The sequence below is a fragment of the Plectropomus leopardus genome, chromosome 16 (assembly GCF_008729295.1).
Source record: "Plectropomus leopardus isolate mb chromosome 16, YSFRI_Pleo_2.0, whole genome shotgun sequence".
Taxonomy (NCBI): domain Eukaryota; kingdom Metazoa; phylum Chordata; class Actinopteri; order Perciformes; family Serranidae; genus Plectropomus; species Plectropomus leopardus.
In genome coordinates, this window is record NC_056478.1 from 21,779,967 (window position 1) to 21,797,206 (window position 17,240).

Sequence of the window (17,240 nt, forward strand, 5' to 3'; positions counted from 1 at the left end):
AAATCACTACATTAAAATTACATTTGATGAGGAGCACATTATGACTAGTTTAGGACTCAGGACTCAAAGTTTAGGACTTGGAATTTGACTCTTAATGTGGGACTTGACTCAGGACATGAGTGCAAAGACTTTAGACCTCAATGTAACTCACAATACAATGAGCTGGTCCCGCCTCTGATGGACAGGCAGTATTTGGCTCCTATTTGACCCCTGAATGCATTTTGGTGTTTGTGACAACACAACCTTGAAACAGTCTTATTATTTCTACACTCCGGATGTTTTGGGGATGATGACGGACAGCGTTAGTGTCTCAGTTTGGGATGCAGAAGCGATTCTGTCCATCCATCCTGCTCTTTTTCTCTGCTTCATAGGCTTTCACGCTGAAACACCCGAAGCACACAGTCCGTCTCATGAACCATCAGCACGAACAATCTTCTGTTTCATAGTCGTGGTTAAATCTCAGCCTCAGATTACCTTCATCTTTGTTGTCTAAAACAGTTTTTATTTAACATTTAAGTTTGTAATTGGCACTTTAAAACTTAACACACACACACACACACACACACACACACACACACACACACACACACACACACACACACACACACACACACACACACACACACACACACACACACACACACACACACACACACACACACACACACACACATGTTCCAGCCTGTCAGCAGAGAAGGAGTTCTGGGATTTAAAAACATGAATCAAAAACCTTCAGGGCTATTGAATTCCATTCGGGATACTTGAAGCAGTCTCTTTTGTTTTGTTTTTGCAGGAAGTGTCACATCTCTCATTTCGGGTATTGAACCCCTCTTTCTTTTAACGTGACCAATAATGGGATGGTAGTGAGATGGGATGGCTGCTGAACTCGAGTGAGAGCAACAGCCAGAGATTCTTAGAGAATGTTCTGAGAGCCGCTCGTTGCTCTCACACATGCATTTTAGTTTGATCGCCTCCTCCAACTGTACTGAGCACTTTATGTGCATTGTTAAGTTGCTTGTGTCATCACAAAACCTCAAATTAGACTTTGCTAGCAGTAATATAATTACAATAATTGAAATAATTGCCTCTACTGTAGCACCGTAACAAATTACAAACAGATCAATCAGCACTGGGACATTGTGTTAGGTTACTGTGTCTGCAGTAGATTTAATATTCTCTGTAAGCAGTGGATGGACTGCAAAGCTTAGCCCCTGGGATCCAGCTCAAAATAAAATGTCAATATCAGGGCTATTTTTTTTAAATTTTCCAGTTCTTTATTATTTTATTACAGACAAAAACTTTTTTGGTTAAAATATGCATTGTTTATATTAATTTGTAATGATTCATATAGCTATGAAACTGTGCATTTTCATTTTAAAGTTGTAATAGGTAAAAATCTGAATGTGAGCAACAGAAATGAAGGCTCCTGAATGTTCTCTGACATCTCCAACTGTTGGGTCTTTTAGAGAAGTAATTATTTTGGGGCGGGTGTACCACATACTGTTATCGTCTCTGCTATTATTCCTTTGCATCTGATGCCATCTGTGTCTCTCACATCTCTGGATTTTCTTCTGATCTCATGGATAAATTTGTTTGTACGAGCCGTTCTTTGAGAGCAGTAGTTTGGGAGGGAAAGAGCTCTTAAATCTCCAAATGTCTTAATCATCAACTGCAGTCTGTACTTTTTTTTTTCTCCCCCGTGGTCGCTGCGTATGTGAATGAGTTGACTTTGCATGGCCAAATTTCTGTTTTTGTCAAACTCACAGATTATCTGGAGAAAACCTGGTTGGAAAAAAAATTGGGATTAAGTGGTTTGGAGATCTTCATGAAGGCATTTAATAGTCTGGAAATTTGAAAATCACCTGTGTGGTTTTCTGTTATTCTCTGCAGTGGGTGTTAATAAAGTATGAGTCTGTCGACAAGATTGAATTCTGGCTACACAAAATTAAAGAAGTGTTCATGGAAACTGAACGCACACACATATATATCTTAAAACTGGGGTTAATCATGCAAGGAGAAATAATGTATGGGGTGTGATGTTTACAACCTTATGAAGCAAAAATACTTGTGTGACACTGAGGTTACCTTAGGGTGTATGCGACTGCTGCCTGTGGTTTTTTTTTTAATAATGTTGGTTCAAGCACAAGGAGGAGACGAGCTCAGCGGTAATTCACCTGGAATAATCTGAAAGTATTCAGTCTTTTGAACAAATGACAGTAATTTTCTTTCTCTTTAATTGCAGTTTTAATGTCAATGCTTAATTGAATGTCTGGTTTTCTAATTTTGGCATTGAAGTCGATCCACAAATTAAGAACAAATTGATCTGTTCAGTGGCATATCTAATTTATTTCCTGCCTTAGTCTGCTTTGTGTCACTTTTTCTTTTCCATATCAGTGATTGTGCTGACTGATTTGAGACTCATTTTCTCTCTGTTTTTGCACTGGGTGACCCAGTCATTAAGTGCTACGGTGGGCTGTCAAAGCTTAAAACTTGAAGGAGGGGATTTTTTATTGAATGAGTGGATGAATGTTCAGCAGTCAATAAAACAGGTTGACAATTTTAGCAGACTCTGTCCTTCTTTTTGTAAACCTTTTCTTTTACTTAGTATCTCAAAATGTACCTCAGTAAAATCAATCTTTAATTAACAGCTGAAACCAGTTACAGGTTTTGAGATTTTACCTGCTGTGCCACATCTGGCTAAGAGTGACAGGCCACAAATACGACGATCATATAATCACAACTAAACAAACATTTAAACTCAACACGTTTGTTTTTGCTCCCATTTTCATGGGATTAAGTTCAAGATCTTAGATGTTTTCATGCACTCTATTTTTCCTCTCAAAATTTGGTCCCAAATTTGTTCAGATCCATGTTAATGCGCTCCTTTTCAAAGCTAAACTATTCAGCTGACAGGTGTAGCAGATCAAGATGCTGAATAAACAGCATTGTGATCACACAGGTGTGTCTTGGGATGATCACAATAAAAGCTCACTCGAAATCATTCAGCTTGATCACGCAACAAAATGCCACGTTTTGAGGGAGTGGCCACTGGCATATTGATTGCAGGAATATCCACCAGAGCTGTTAGCAGTGAGCTAAATGTTAATTTAACTATCATAAAACATTTAAAATGTCTTTTCCCTAAATTTGGCAGGACATCCAACCAGCGTCATTACACATTGTTGTGTATAATAAACTGCTGTAAAGTCAAGACCCTGTTGAGGATGATCAGCGTGCAGATGAGCTTCCCGTTGACGGCTTATGCAGAAATTCTTCAGTTTTGCAGATCAGCTGGGACAATCCTGTGTTAGTTTGTGCAAAGGCCCTGTTCTGAGAGAGTATTTGCTGTCTGTTTCTTCAAAGCCTGCTTAAAATGTTTCTCTGATTCAGTCAGTTTCAGAAATACTGGAAGTGTATGCCAATAAATAGCATAGCAATAGCTCATAATGAACTACTTTATATGTATATAATGAACTACTTTATATGTAAGTCCCTGAATTTTTTTTTTTTTTATAAAACTGGAGGCCAATTAGGTTGTAGAAACTGTGTCGAAACAACATGAACTACTTTTAAAACTTGCCGTGTAATACATTATTACATTGTAATTACATTATCGTGTTACTCATCTATAGATACCAATCATTTTTTCTCTTTTAAAGTATTTTTGTAAATTCAGTTCAGGAATTGAAGTTGTAATTATGTTTTATCTTCTTTGTTACTTGCAAGTATTAGTGCTTACAACCATAGATTGTATATAAAGATCTTAAAGATCTTTATATACAATCTATGCTTATGACTATGTTTTGTGCAACTGCTAAATATATGACCCGCCCTATTCTCCCTCTGATTGGCTAGTATTCGTTGCCTTCTTTGGCTGGATTGGTTGGTAAAGGTAGGGTAAGCCAATCAGAGGTAGCGTAGGGCGGGGCATGCAATCACCAGCCTCCAATTTTTTTTTTTTTTTGCACCACATGATTTTGTCACGTGACGAGCATGCATTAGCGCTCACATGGCTGCGTGAGAGCTCAGTGTGTCGGTGCAGGTGAGAGAGGAGCCGGTGAGCATGGCTGAGGATGTGATCGTATCAGAGGAGACTCTAACAGGGGCTCTGACCCGGCTGGTGAACTTGGGCAAAATCCTGCTGCAGACCGCCAAGCAGGAGGCGGCAGGTAGGACTGATGCGGAAGAAGGATGCACCACATAGGTTACGACACGACTCAGAAGTTTGCAGTTATTTTTAGTTATAATGTTTTTCTTCTTTGTTTCGATTGTAGCTTTTTTTAACTGAGATTAAAAAACAGTCGGCTGTAATTCAGCTCCCAAATGTATTACATACTAAATAGTTTCGGCCAAAACCTAGAATTTAATTCTGAAAACTTCCACATAATCCAATTTATACTTTGACCTGAAAATTGACGGCTGTCATACTTGTTGCCTTCATTTTCTTATTTACTATATTGAAAAAAAAAAGTACAGAAAATCTCAACTTTATTTTAATTATTTTTAAGAGGACGACTTTATTTATTTATTTATTTTGAACATTCTTCCATTAAAAAAAATAAAATTTTTATGTTTTAATTATCTTGATCAGACAACCCTTCTGTTTTCAGTCTTATAAGGGCCATTCTCATTGATAATAATAACAATGATTCTGTAATACCTTGATACCATGAAATCGTGATATTTTATTTATTGTACCATGAAAATCTCACACCTTTGAAGCCCTTCTCAGTGGACAGATTGAATGGGTTAAAACTGTGATTTGTCAGTCCTTAATAAAAAAAAACACACTTTGCCTTTTAATTCCAGTTTATTATAGTCATTATTATGCACTTGACACTGAAAAAGGAATCTGTTCCTATTTGAAACTGCACACATTTTAAGGGTCTCTGCAGGTCCTTAAAAAGTCTTGAAATGTCTTAAATTCCATTTCATAAATATCCTTTTCATAAAAGTCATTTAATGGTCTTACATTGACATTTCTGAGGCCTTAATTGCCACAAACATTGTATCTAATTGTATTTATCCATTTGTTATCTTCTTTTTGTGAAAATGAGTCAAGCTCCTCTGTGTGAACATCCAAATTTCTGATGTTACAAGTATTTAAACCAACCACTGAACCAGATACAAAATGATAAACATAACTCACTCTAATAATGATATTACTACATAAAACCTATCTGCAAGGGACCACATGTACTGCTGGATATACTACTTCTATATAATACTACTAGTAGTATACTACTATACTTACTTGCAATTCTTGGATAAGAAAAAGATGACTTGTCTAGAAATCTGTCTTAAATTTGGTTAAAAATGATCTTGCGAAGTCTTAAAAAAGCATAAGATTTAAGCATCTTGTCAACGCGCTAATTTTGATGCTTAACTTCCGATATGTTTTACCTATGAGTGATGATTTCTTGCCCAGATATATGTATGCATGCTATGAAGTGGTAGATCCCTCTTGTTGAACCCTTCATGCAAAACAACTTCGATTTACGAAAAGGATATCAGAATATATAATACTTAAAATACTATGTTTCACAATCTATATATTGTTTCTAATGAGCACAGCAGCATTTAAATGTAAGAATACATTTTTGTTTGTTCACCCACTGCTTCCCACACGATAGTTAATCATTATACCGAGTCTCCTTTTAAATGTTTCATAAGCTGGCTACTATTCATGCTTCTTGTAAGATCTGTGTTATGGAGTCACTGGACCAGAGGTGTTGTAATGTAATCCCTGTCATGCTTGTTGCCAACACTGTGACGCTGCACAAATCAGCCTGACCAATAACTACGGCCCTTTGTTCTCATTCAGAGTCCCTGGAGAATTTTGTCCCACATAAGATCACCACTTTATTCGGCCTGATCACAGCCGGAGCAGACTTCTACAAAAGGTGAGGCGCTCTCAGTCACTGGGCCACATCATGGGCATCATCATCATAAAGTATAACAGAGTATATTCACTGTCTAAGTCAAAGTGTTACCATATTTTTATGCTTCCATGCTGGCGATTGCTGTGCGATTTCCGTATGCATGTCCATCCGTACGTACACACCACTGGGCTCGAGGCTAAACTGATAAGATTTTGGTGGTCATAGGTCGAAGGTCAAGGTCGTTTTGACCGTGTCTGTCTCATTTGCATGAACACAATATCTGAACATGGCCTTGAGGGAGTTTCCTTAAATTTGGTACAAACGTCCACTTGGACTCAAGAATGAACTGATCAGTATTTGGCGGTCAAAGGTCACTGTGACCTCATTTAACATGTTTTCGGCCTCAAGAATTCCTATGCAAAAATGATACACATATATCTCACAGGTTAAAATCATGAAGTGGTGATATTTTATATGCAAGAGATCAAAGGTCAATGGTGACATTTTTCCTGTGCTGTGGGGGGGGGCACTTGGCTGGTGCGCGGGGGCATACGGCAGTGACTCTAGTTATACTCTGAAGTAATCGTGTGTTTTATTACTTCTGAGCAGCCTTGGAGTGAAGAAAAAGAGTGAAGCAGAGGAAATTTGGCAGAAGTCTTATCAGTAAGTATGGGTACATAATTATATCAAATGATGATAGTTAATAATGATTCTTAAAAATGCCATGCAAAGGTAGGAACAAGTCTTTTACTGTGTCCAAAATTCGATATTAATATGCTGTTTAGTGGGCAGAAACAGTATGTGAGATCTAGAGTGAAACCACCAGAATGTGAATTACTTTCAGTTTTTAATGAAATATTGCAGAAAGTAAACACTGGATGTTAAACCAGCATGAACTGGCTGATCACCTTTGGATATGCAAGCTAGACCATAACCTATGAAGGTGCTTATTATTATTGACCTAAGCTTTGCCTTAAACCCAAGATTAAACCCAAAGAAGACATCACAAGCATTTTAACTGTAACTTTGAAGTAAAGGATTAGTGCTGCAGTGTTGTTGAAATTTAACTTAACTGTGGTTAGTCACTGTCTTATTAGTTATTAACCCTTTAAAACCTAATTCCATATCTGTTTTTCATAGTGTTTAGATGCCACCCACAAGCTATTTAAAACCTGAAAAAAACTGGTTTGATTTCTTTCAAAAACATGGGATATAAAGGCAATGACCAGCATGGCAAGAAATGTTTCTCAATTTGCAAAAAGAAAAGTAAAAGGTGATGATGAAAATGACCTGAAATTAGTTTTAAAAAGGGAGGAGAGAGTAAACTGTTCAGAAAAACTCAATTTATGATCATTATAATAATTTTTTTTGGAGATCACACACTGACATGAGCAAATAAACCAAATATAAATGAATGAATTATATATCTAAAATTCTGTCACAGAGAAAAATATATTTCATAATTAATTTTCTGCACTTTTGTTTATCTTTTGGGCCATATGTTATGAAGCTGTTTACTGCCTTTTCCATGTTTTTGAAAGAAGTAAAATCAATTTGCTCAGGTTTCAAAGGGTTAATGTAATAAATAAAGCTCAATGTTGACACCTCCGTATTTTCTTTGCATTTTTCCAGCCATGAAGCAGTGAGAGAGCAGGTGGAGGAGCTTATGCAGCTGGAGGTCTGTATGTGGGAAACTTGATGCCCTTAAAAAAAAAAAAAAAGGCATTTAAATTTTTTTCACTCCCTTAAGAAACCATAATATTGCACTGTTTGTAAATGTATATGACTACATTTTTATTATTATCCTTCAGTTTCTTCTTTTTATGCAGGGTGTGTATAGTTTTACGATTCAATAACAACTCAGCAGGAAAAACAATTTCTGCCAGGATTCCTGCAATAAAATTAGGTCAAGTCGATGCACATGGTTTATTTGTCGGACTATGGCATTAAAACATTTGCTAAAACCCACATAAATTACTAAAAATGATCTGGACTGTCATCCGTTGTTCTCTTGTTATCTTAGAAACAAGAGATTAAAGCATTATTATGATGTCTCGTCTAGGTTTATCCATTTTATTCTACCCGAGTTTAATATTCCTTTAATCATTTCCAATTAATTAAAGCAACCACAGATGTTTTTTCATTGTTTTTTTTTTTAACATATTTTTGTATTTAAATTTGTCTTTAAACCTGTCCTGACACAATGTCCTGGGATTTATGTAGTTTTTAACCCTCTTTTGTGTCTCGCACTCTCAGACTGAGTGGGACTCCTTCCTGGAGAGTGTGGACAGAGGTCTGCAGACAACAGATGGACAGCTGTCAGGAGGAAAGACAGCAGACAGCCTGAGTCCTGATACTACATTCACTGATGGACGCAGTAGAAAGTAAGTTCACACTTTAATCTGTCCACATGACTTTTGTTTTTCAAAATATCTCTCTACACTAGACACAAAAACAACCCAACCGCCGTCAGCGTTAAGCTGTCTTCTGCAGTCTCCCCTCGTCTCAAAGGTAGTAAAATGCAAGCTACCTTTTTCACCGCTGGATCTCCTTAGATACGAGGATCAGGAAGTTCACTCAGTGATGCTCTGGAGATGTGAAAGTTTTCCTTCCGCTCCTCATCAACAACAATCCCTCAAAACTGTGTCTGCTGGTTTGACTGGGATTTCCAAAATTCTGAGAAATATATCTATTCTCAAAAACATCTGTGTATGTGTAGACAAGGCCCAAAAAGTGCAGTTAGGTTACTTATCAATACATAGATTACACATGAATTATTAATTGAATAAAGTTTGGTGAGCCATTGCTTCGTCTCAGGCTGTTTCTATGTTGTGTGTTTGAAGGAGCGTGACTCTGGGTCAGTACCTGGGTCAAGGTCAGAAGCTGCTGCTGGTCCTCATCAGACATTTCGGATGACTGCCGTGACGAGACCACGTGGCCGAGCTGGAGGCCAGTCAGGTTAGTTTACCTTCAACCTGATGCTAATTATTTATTTTTTGGAAAAAAGGCCAAACTTTTAACCGTATAAATCTGTTCCTGGGTTATCATGACATTTCTCTTGCAAAACAGTTTTTTGTGTTGATTAACAAGTGCAGTTTGCATCCTTTTATTGTATAAAACTTTCCCACCTGTATGGGCTGCTATTTTTCTGCTTATCTCTAATCTCTGCCTTTTCTGGTGGATACCTGTTAAGATTATCTAGTGACATTTTAGTAGCTCTAACTAGGCACAACACATCTGTCAATCTTTGAATGTCTTGTGTTGGTGGAAACTAAGTATATTCAACTTTGAATATTTCATTTTACGCTGCTTTATACTCCAATACATTTTGTAAGCAAATATTTTACTTTTAACTCCACAAAATGTAATGAACAGCTGTAGTTTCTAGTGATTTTGAGGCTCTAGAATTTCTAAACGAATTAAAACAACCAACCTTTAAAAAATGCCATATTCTAGTTTTATGAGCAGTTATGACAATTTCCCAAAATGTTAAATTATTCCTTTAAAGACTTGGACTCCTCAGTATCTTTTTTCTTTTCTCTGGCTAAAAGGACAGCCAACATTTTTTCCATGGACAGCCACTGATCCCATTTACTTTTCTATAATAAATTACTTGCCATGAAAAAGACAGATTCCATAAAGGCAAAAGCTAATTCTGTGTGTATTTGTCTCTCATGTTGCGTCTCTGCAGGCTCTCCTGGAGGCTCGGTCAGTGCGGGTCTTGGTGGTTTCGTTCGGCGGCGTGGAGGGAGCTCAGGTGTGGCTGGAGCAGACTGGGTGTACGTTTGACATGCTGCTGGATCCGCAGAGAAAGGTCAGGATGTTTCGGTGTGGATTTCCCGGGGAATGCAGTGGACTTTAGCTTGAAACTTTCACGTCTTCCCAGAATTGGCGTAATTTGTGACATTCCCACATATTTGCCAACACGATTGTTGTTGCCGCTTGTTTACTCTATATTTGGGGCTGTCACAAATTGGTGCATAAGCATTCACCTGGAAGCAGGAAATCAAGTGTTTAATGTTCAAAATGTTCTGGCGGAGGACCCCCAAACCCTGTTTCATGTGCACCCCCCCAGTGTTGACATGAAACATACTGAAACCCAGTGAGTTTGAGTAACGAGGACATTAAGGAATAAAAGAAGTAGGCTATTTCTTGTTCTGTCAGATTAGAATAAAAAGAATCAGACTACGGCACATTAAATCTGTGCCTGTATGTTCTCAGTATATGTGTATTCAGTGTCTGCGGACAGGTGCATGACACTGGAAATGGCTCTGACTCAGCACACACAAGCTGAGGGAACCAGAGGATTTAGCAGCGGTTTGATGATGTGTCATGAAAGCTCAGTAAGCCGAATTCTCTGAGACGTTCATCCAGAGAAGTCAACCACCAGATGTTAGCAGATGTGAGATGGAAATGAGGGCAATCAACCAAATGTGAGGACAGAAGATTTTCCACATGCCACAGAAGCAATCGTCAATCATAGCGCATGTGTGTGTGTGAGTGTGTGTGTGTGAGTGAGCGAGAGAGAGAGAGAGAGAAAGAGACCCCGATTAAGTCAGTCTTTTCCTTCCTTTTGCTTTTGATTGCATAAAACTGCCAAAAAATGTTTCTGCAGAAAGTAGTGCAACACACCAGACGTCCTCTCTGCTGCAGGTATACAGGAGTTTTGGCCTCGGCTCGTCCTACGGCAAGGTGATGAAGTTCGGCTGTCTGCTGCAGTACTCAGAGTACGGAGCTGTAGACAGAGACTTCCCAGACGTCCCCCCTCACCTACTGGAAGATATCTACCAGGTACAGAGAGACGACACGGCAAACATTTTGACATTGAGGTGCTGACGTAAGGGCCTGAATCAGTGACGTAAACCAAAGAAATATGTGCCAAAATTCAGGATCTGATTTACATGTGTGGTTCTGGCTTAAAATAAGCTGCTGATCCCCTTATTAACTCCTTGTTACCTTTATCTCTGTGTGCCATGCTTTTACGAATTCAGAGAAAAGACCACGCTTCATTAGTGCCTGATTTCCAGCTTTGACCAACAAGGAAATCCCCACAATCACATACAGAAACCGTCAAAAACCTTTTTCTTAAACAAAATGCTGTTATCATTTCTATTTTGTAATGTTTGCAGATAGAACTTTGTGCAAATGTTAACAACGAAATGTCAAAACAAAGAAAGAAAATGAATGGTTACAACAAAGCCAAGACATGTAAAAGATTTTGCATTCTTATTAGTGTAGTTTTTCTAAAGTAAATATTTAAACAATGAACAATAGTCTGCTAATAACTGTGAGAGCACTCCTCTTTGAGTCATGAGTCATTTGATTCCACATTATTACAGGAATAATTGAGCAATTAATCTTTAGTTATTTATTTATTATTTTCAGATGGGAGGGAACTTTTTGCTCGATGAAACAGGGAAGGTTCTTCTTTGTCATCCGTGTAAAACTCCAATGGACAGGCCGACTGTGACGAGCATCCTGCAGGCCGCGGACCCTAAAGGCTGCTCCTCCAACTCTGCAGAGAAACATCCACATCTAGACCACAAGCTGTGAAAGATATGTGAACACCGGAGACACCGAGCCTGATCTGGGGCTTTAAGAGGTTACTTTATTTTGTACCACATCACTGACACCACAGAGAAAGAGCGGCTCTTTGACTCACGTTTATGACGTCGCATTTCACACTCATGACGCCATGAAGAAATGTGACCGATGCAGAACCGTGAAGCAAAGACGACCGATCTCCTCTGTTGTGTCAGTGTCGTGATGGGAGCGTTTCAAAATGAGTGGTACTGCTGGATTACACTTTATTCAATATGAAGTTAATTTTATATAATAATATGTAATGTTTAACTTTGAAAAAAAGATAGCTAATTTTACTGTAATCTGTACTGCTAGACAGTATGGCATTTTTTGTAACCATAGCTGATTAATAGCTGTGTGTTTTTACAGCCCTAAATGGCAGTAATAGATATCATTTTTTAATTTTAGAAGAGACAAATCACTCCATTACCCAAAAAGATGCAACATGATTTTACCGCTGCAAACTATTATTTTACTATTGCTATTTTTCTCCATGTGGCTGCTCAGGCCAGAGATTAAAGCTGCTGCTGCATAACTCGTTTCTAATAATCCGTTAAAAAATAATAATAATAATAATAATAATAATAACCCACTTGATTGTGATATTACAGTAGAAAAAATATATAATTTCTTCTGTGCTCCAGATCTCTTCTGTACATATCTAGGAATGAAAAATACACGTAATTTGTCTTGAATTGTGAACAGTTTGACATTCAAATCACTTGACAACCCAGGATTTTTTAACAGCAGGGCTGGGTATCAAACCTCAGTGCCTTTTTGTTACAGACTGAAATGTGTACGTAGCCTCGCAAATGATCAAGCACCAAAAACTGGCTTTAAATATCTAGTTAAATTTTTATGCTTGTTGTAATGGTATTTGAGCAGATTGATCCATATTTTAGTCCAAATTTAGCTCACTTTATACTTTTATTTAGACAGTTACCATACTGATGTACGGAGCTCTGGAGTGACCATAAATAGAATATATATATATATATATATATATATATATATATATATATTGTATAAAAAATTTCTTTTTTACATCTTTTTAAAAAAACTGAAATCAATCAAGTCTTTGTCTTTGTCCTCCATCTGCATCGAGCACTGTGATTTTAACTTATATTTAGCCCCACTTGCCAAGCACTGAGTTAATGTCTTGGTTGAGGCCAGTCTCAAAAAATAAATTCTGTGGAAAATGCGCTCTGTTATTTTGATTGTTTCCATGGTGCTAAACTGACCTGGAAGTAGACTGAGCTTTTCTTTTCAGCCTGAAAAAGTTTTGCAAGACTTGGCAAAAATACAAAGTTACGTATCAAAAAAGTATTTTGGTATCTGCATTGTATCAAAAATGCTACCCGGCCCTACTGATGAAGCTGACCGACTTTTCCTGACTGATCAGAAAACAATGCTGTAAACCAAATAAACCTTTAGTAAAGATTTATGAACAACATTTACATTCAGTGTTTTATGTACAACTTTCTTGTTTTACATACTGTAGGACAGAATACATTTACATACAGTAATCATGTCATTTTGTTGGTGTAAGGGGATTTAGAAGTGCGACTGCACCTTAAAAAATGACTCCAGAGATGTTGAAGAATCAGCAGTTGAACAGGGCAGTCCCGGCTGGAACCAGACTTTGTTAAAATATCTTGAAAGCTCTGGAGTAACAGAGAAGCACTGCCTAATTCCTGTGAAGCTCAAACACACGTTGATTTATATCTTCAAGAGGTTCAGTATGTACTGATTCTGAAGAAAGGGCCTCCAGCTTTCTGCGTTTTCCCATTTTTGGAAACTGTGAACAAATATTTAGAATTCCAGGTGTGAAATCACAGCAGAGTCCTGGCTAGTTTACATTCATATCACTGCAGTTGCATGAATAATATAATATTTATAATAGGAATAATATAATATTTATAATACTGACATAATAAGATTTCTTATAGTGTGTCTTTTTCAGGAAGTTAAATAGCGATACATGACTCTGTGTGCATTTGAGACCTATGTTTCACCTTAAAAAAAATGAAAATACCATTAAATATCATGGCAAATGTTTTTTTTTTTCTACTGTCACTACTTAAAATACTAGATTAATTGCATATAGAAATGAAATGATATTTTCTTTACATAAAAAACACAATACGTTTCATATGGAGAATTGAAGACAATTGAATACAACCAATTCATGTTAATTAAGTGTCTTTTTAAAGGCAATAAGTTATTTGAAAATATAAAGGACTTTTATTTCTTTCAGCGACTGAAGGTCAAAGTAAGATGGCGAGAGAGTTCATTTTAAAGTGCCACCCTGTCATCAAACTCGCACAGATAGTTCATGGTCCGATCGCAGTAGTGGTCCCACCAGTCGCCGTCATCTGACGACATCGCCACACAGTTCTCCCGCCTCCCTCCGTCGGGCTGGCTGGACAGGAAGTGTTTGCGCCACTGGAAATATGAGACCCGCGTCCCGTCTTCAAAGAGGTACATGCCCTCAGATCGCAGGTCGTTGATGCCCAGCCAGACGGGCCAGTTGCCCGGGTGGAAGAATGATTTGACGTAGTCCGCAAGGGCCTCTTGCTCCTTGCGGTCGCGGGGCATCGCCATGCGGCCTCCACGTTCCAGGCACTTCCTGGATGCTCCGGCGTAGTCCTCATGGCTGTTGTATACAAGATAACATTTGTATCCCATCCGGTGTCCTTTCTGGCAGCCTAAGAAGCAGAGAAAAATAAGACTGATGCTTTACTGCCAGTTAAATAAGAACATGTTTAACTTGTCAGGGCGTAAAACCTGCATTATAAATTTGTATTTTTGGCCACTAGGGGGCAGTGCAACAAACTGTAAACACAACATTAACATATTATCGCCTTATAAAGTTTATGGTAACTGAACGCAGACTGTTGAGTATTTTACACAGCAGACGCAGAGTTAAATTAGCTTTTAGTCAAGTTTGTATGAAAGTCAAAAATGTATCTCTGCTACCTTCCAGCCTTCCCATCTCCTTGCGGTTGTCTCTGCTGTGCTGGTAGACCTCCCGGATGCTGTCCTCCAGCTCTCCAACCTTTGCTGCAATTTATAGTGATGAGGAGCCAGAAAAACATAGAAAAAGGGACACAAAAGTCAGAACAGGGCATTAGTAGCAAAAAAGTAGCAAATGAATGTAGAGCATCATTATTATGGGGGTTGAAGTGATGGAGGAAGCCAAATGTAGTTTATCCCATTCCCCTTGATTTTTATTTTATTCCAATACAATATCGACTAAATTGGGACAAACGGAAGTGTAATGCATTCACTTGAAAAACAAAATCTGCTTTTGTTCTTCTGAATAAAGATAATATAGTAAATCCTTAAAAAGAAAATTTACGATATTATTATCCTGTAAAGTCAGAAAAAACAGTAGATTTCTTTCCCATGAAAGCTTTTCTTTAAACTTTAAGGAAATTATCAGGCTAATTAAGAAGAACATGGTATATATTATTATTATATTATTTTTTTCTTTTCAGTGACTGCATCACACTTTGGTAAATCCTGTTGCTGACTTTTGCACTTTTTTAGCAGAGGGGGGCGCCACATGTATCCTTCATTTTTTCATTTTGCCATGTCACTGACTGTTGGATATACAGATCAAAGAAGTGTTAAAAAAGGGTTGGTAAAAAGGGGTAAAAAAACAAAAAAAATGGAATTAAAAATGTAGAGTATTTGTGGAGAAAAATGATTGTTTTACCATCCATTCTGATCAGACGGTCCATCAACTGGCTGACTTTAACATCCAGCGTGTAGTGACCAACATTCAGTTTATGGATGGCCTGGTCCATACCGGCCAGTCTGGACACTGAGGAATAGAATATAGAGGGGGTAAGATACAGGAAAAAAAGGGAGAAGAAATTAAACGTTGTGCAGCCACATTTATTATTTAGAATAATAAATGATTGAGTTATTTTCCACACTGATGTCATGTTTGCTGTTACTGTGGGAAGCTTTAGATCTGAACTGAATGTGCACACAGAGACTCACAGACATAGTTATATGAGTTTTCAAAGTCTGACACTGGACTGGTTGGCTCTGGTTCAGGCTCTGGAAGGATATCAGGAACATCTCCTCTGGTCTTCTTCACCTCTGGCAGTGATGCCTAACACACGTACACACACACACACACACACACACACGCACACACAGAAATCACAATGTCAACATCTTTCGGATGCTTTTAAAAAAAAAAAAAACAACTACATTTAGGTTGTTTGATCCCAGTTTCCTCAAAACCAGTCGCAAACAAGCGTCAGATGCTCAAAACAAGTTTATCAGTGTTGTAACCAAAATGCAAATTACCTCACTGTTGTATCTGGACTTGCCTCATTTCAATGCTCAATTTTTTCACAACATAAAGAAGAAATCATGTTAGGACACTTTGCCAGTAATTTTACATTTATAGGGAGCTTAATGCTTTTTATTTTATGTACCCATATATTTTATATGGGTAAAAGATGCTCCTATAATAGTGCTACAAAATCCTTAAAGCAGCAGTGAACTGCCTTGTAAATGAAAATTAAATAATCAGTCTTGGTTTAGTGCATTTGTATCTTGCCTGACTTTATTGTCGTCTTACTGAATGGTCCACTACAGAAGTAAATGTTTAGTTTGTTGTTGCTGAGTTTGCAGTCTTGTATTTTGTATATTATCTGCATACCTTATCTTGTAATCGATATATACTTTGATCAGTATCAGTAACACTATTGTAATCACATTTATCACCTTGGTCTCCCAGTGGGGTTATAGTCTGACAGAGGGAGATGGGAGTTTTATTTTGAAGTCTTAGAAGAGGAAAACCTGCTCTTCATTAATACCAGTATAACCACTGCAGTTGTTCCATTATCATCCTCAACATGTCTGCTTTATTAGCACTTCAGCCACCTCAGCATAATATTTGTCAAACTTGATCTTAATGTTTGTTATCTTTTGCTTGTTTTAGCTAGACCTGAGTCCCTCCCACACACATGTAAAGCACAGACACAGCACTGTGAATGGATTCTGTGTTTTACCTAAAGAAACAGGCATACAGCAGTAACAGAAACATCTCCAATGAAAAATGTAGTTTAAGAGTTCAAACACACACAAACAGTCCTGACCTGTGTCGGTGAAGCGTCCACTGTCCCTGTAGGAACACACACACACACAGAGTATAAACACAGGAGAGCGAGCGAGGTGGCAGCCGGTCCCATTTTCTGCTTCCTACTAACTCTGCTTTAACTCCAGCAGCTAAACTCCCTCTGAGTTTCTCTCTCTCTCTCTCTTTCACTCCTCTTTCCCTCCTGACCCTCGTGCTGCACTCAGAGATGTGATCCAGCACTCAGTTAAGCAGCAGCAGGAATCTCCCATTAGATGAAGCTCAAATCCCAGCGACTTAAAAGATAAACCAAAATCCCATCCAAGTCGTCTGCCTGCTGTCTTTCTTCCGTCTGCCCAGTTCAGGATGTGTCTCCTCTCTTGCCCAACAACAGGAAAGCTCTTTTTTTTTTTTTTTTTGCTCCCACCTCCCATTTCCAGTCTTTGTGTGAACTCTGCGGTTTTACACAGGGGGGTAACATCACAGGTGGTGCATGTTCAAAGGGGTTATTTTAGCCTGAGGGGAATTTCATTGTCCAAAAAAACCCAAAATGTTATTTTTTCCAGAGTTAAGAAAAACAGGTTTGCTCTAAGCTTTAAAAAAGTATTTCATTGCTAAAACGATGGTCTTTTAATAAAACGATGCTGTCAACGAAGTAGAAACATGCAAATACT

General features: G+C 38.0%; 2 protein-coding genes across 2 annotated transcripts; one reads left to right on the forward strand and one right to left on the reverse strand.

Annotated features, from left to right (window-relative positions):
* The first annotated feature begins 3,994 nt into the window (after positions 1 to 3,994).
* Positions 3,995 to 12,916, forward strand: selenol (selenoprotein L). Its single transcript, XM_042503751.1, has 9 exons — positions 3,995 to 4,169; positions 5,825 to 5,903; positions 6,492 to 6,545; positions 7,515 to 7,560; positions 8,139 to 8,266; positions 8,726 to 8,840; positions 9,574 to 9,696; positions 10,536 to 10,673; positions 11,268 to 12,916. Exons 1-9 carry the CDS (start codon positions 4,064 to 4,066, stop codon positions 11,433 to 11,435), a joined length of 957 nt encoding a protein of 318 aa, XP_042359685.1. The 5' UTR covers positions 3,995 to 4,063; the 3' UTR covers positions 11,436 to 12,916.
* clec11a (C-type lectin domain containing 11A) lies at positions 12,738 to 16,905 on the reverse strand. Its single transcript, XM_042503752.1, has 5 exons — positions 16,589 to 16,905; positions 15,477 to 15,591; positions 15,187 to 15,294; positions 14,445 to 14,528; positions 12,738 to 14,173 (listed from the first exon to the last, which is right to left on the reverse strand). Exons 1-5 carry the CDS (start codon positions 16,679 to 16,681, stop codon positions 13,761 to 13,763), a joined length of 813 nt encoding a protein of 270 aa, XP_042359686.1. The 5' UTR covers positions 16,682 to 16,905; the 3' UTR covers positions 12,738 to 13,760.
* Positions 16,906 to 17,240: the final 335 nt, after the last annotated feature.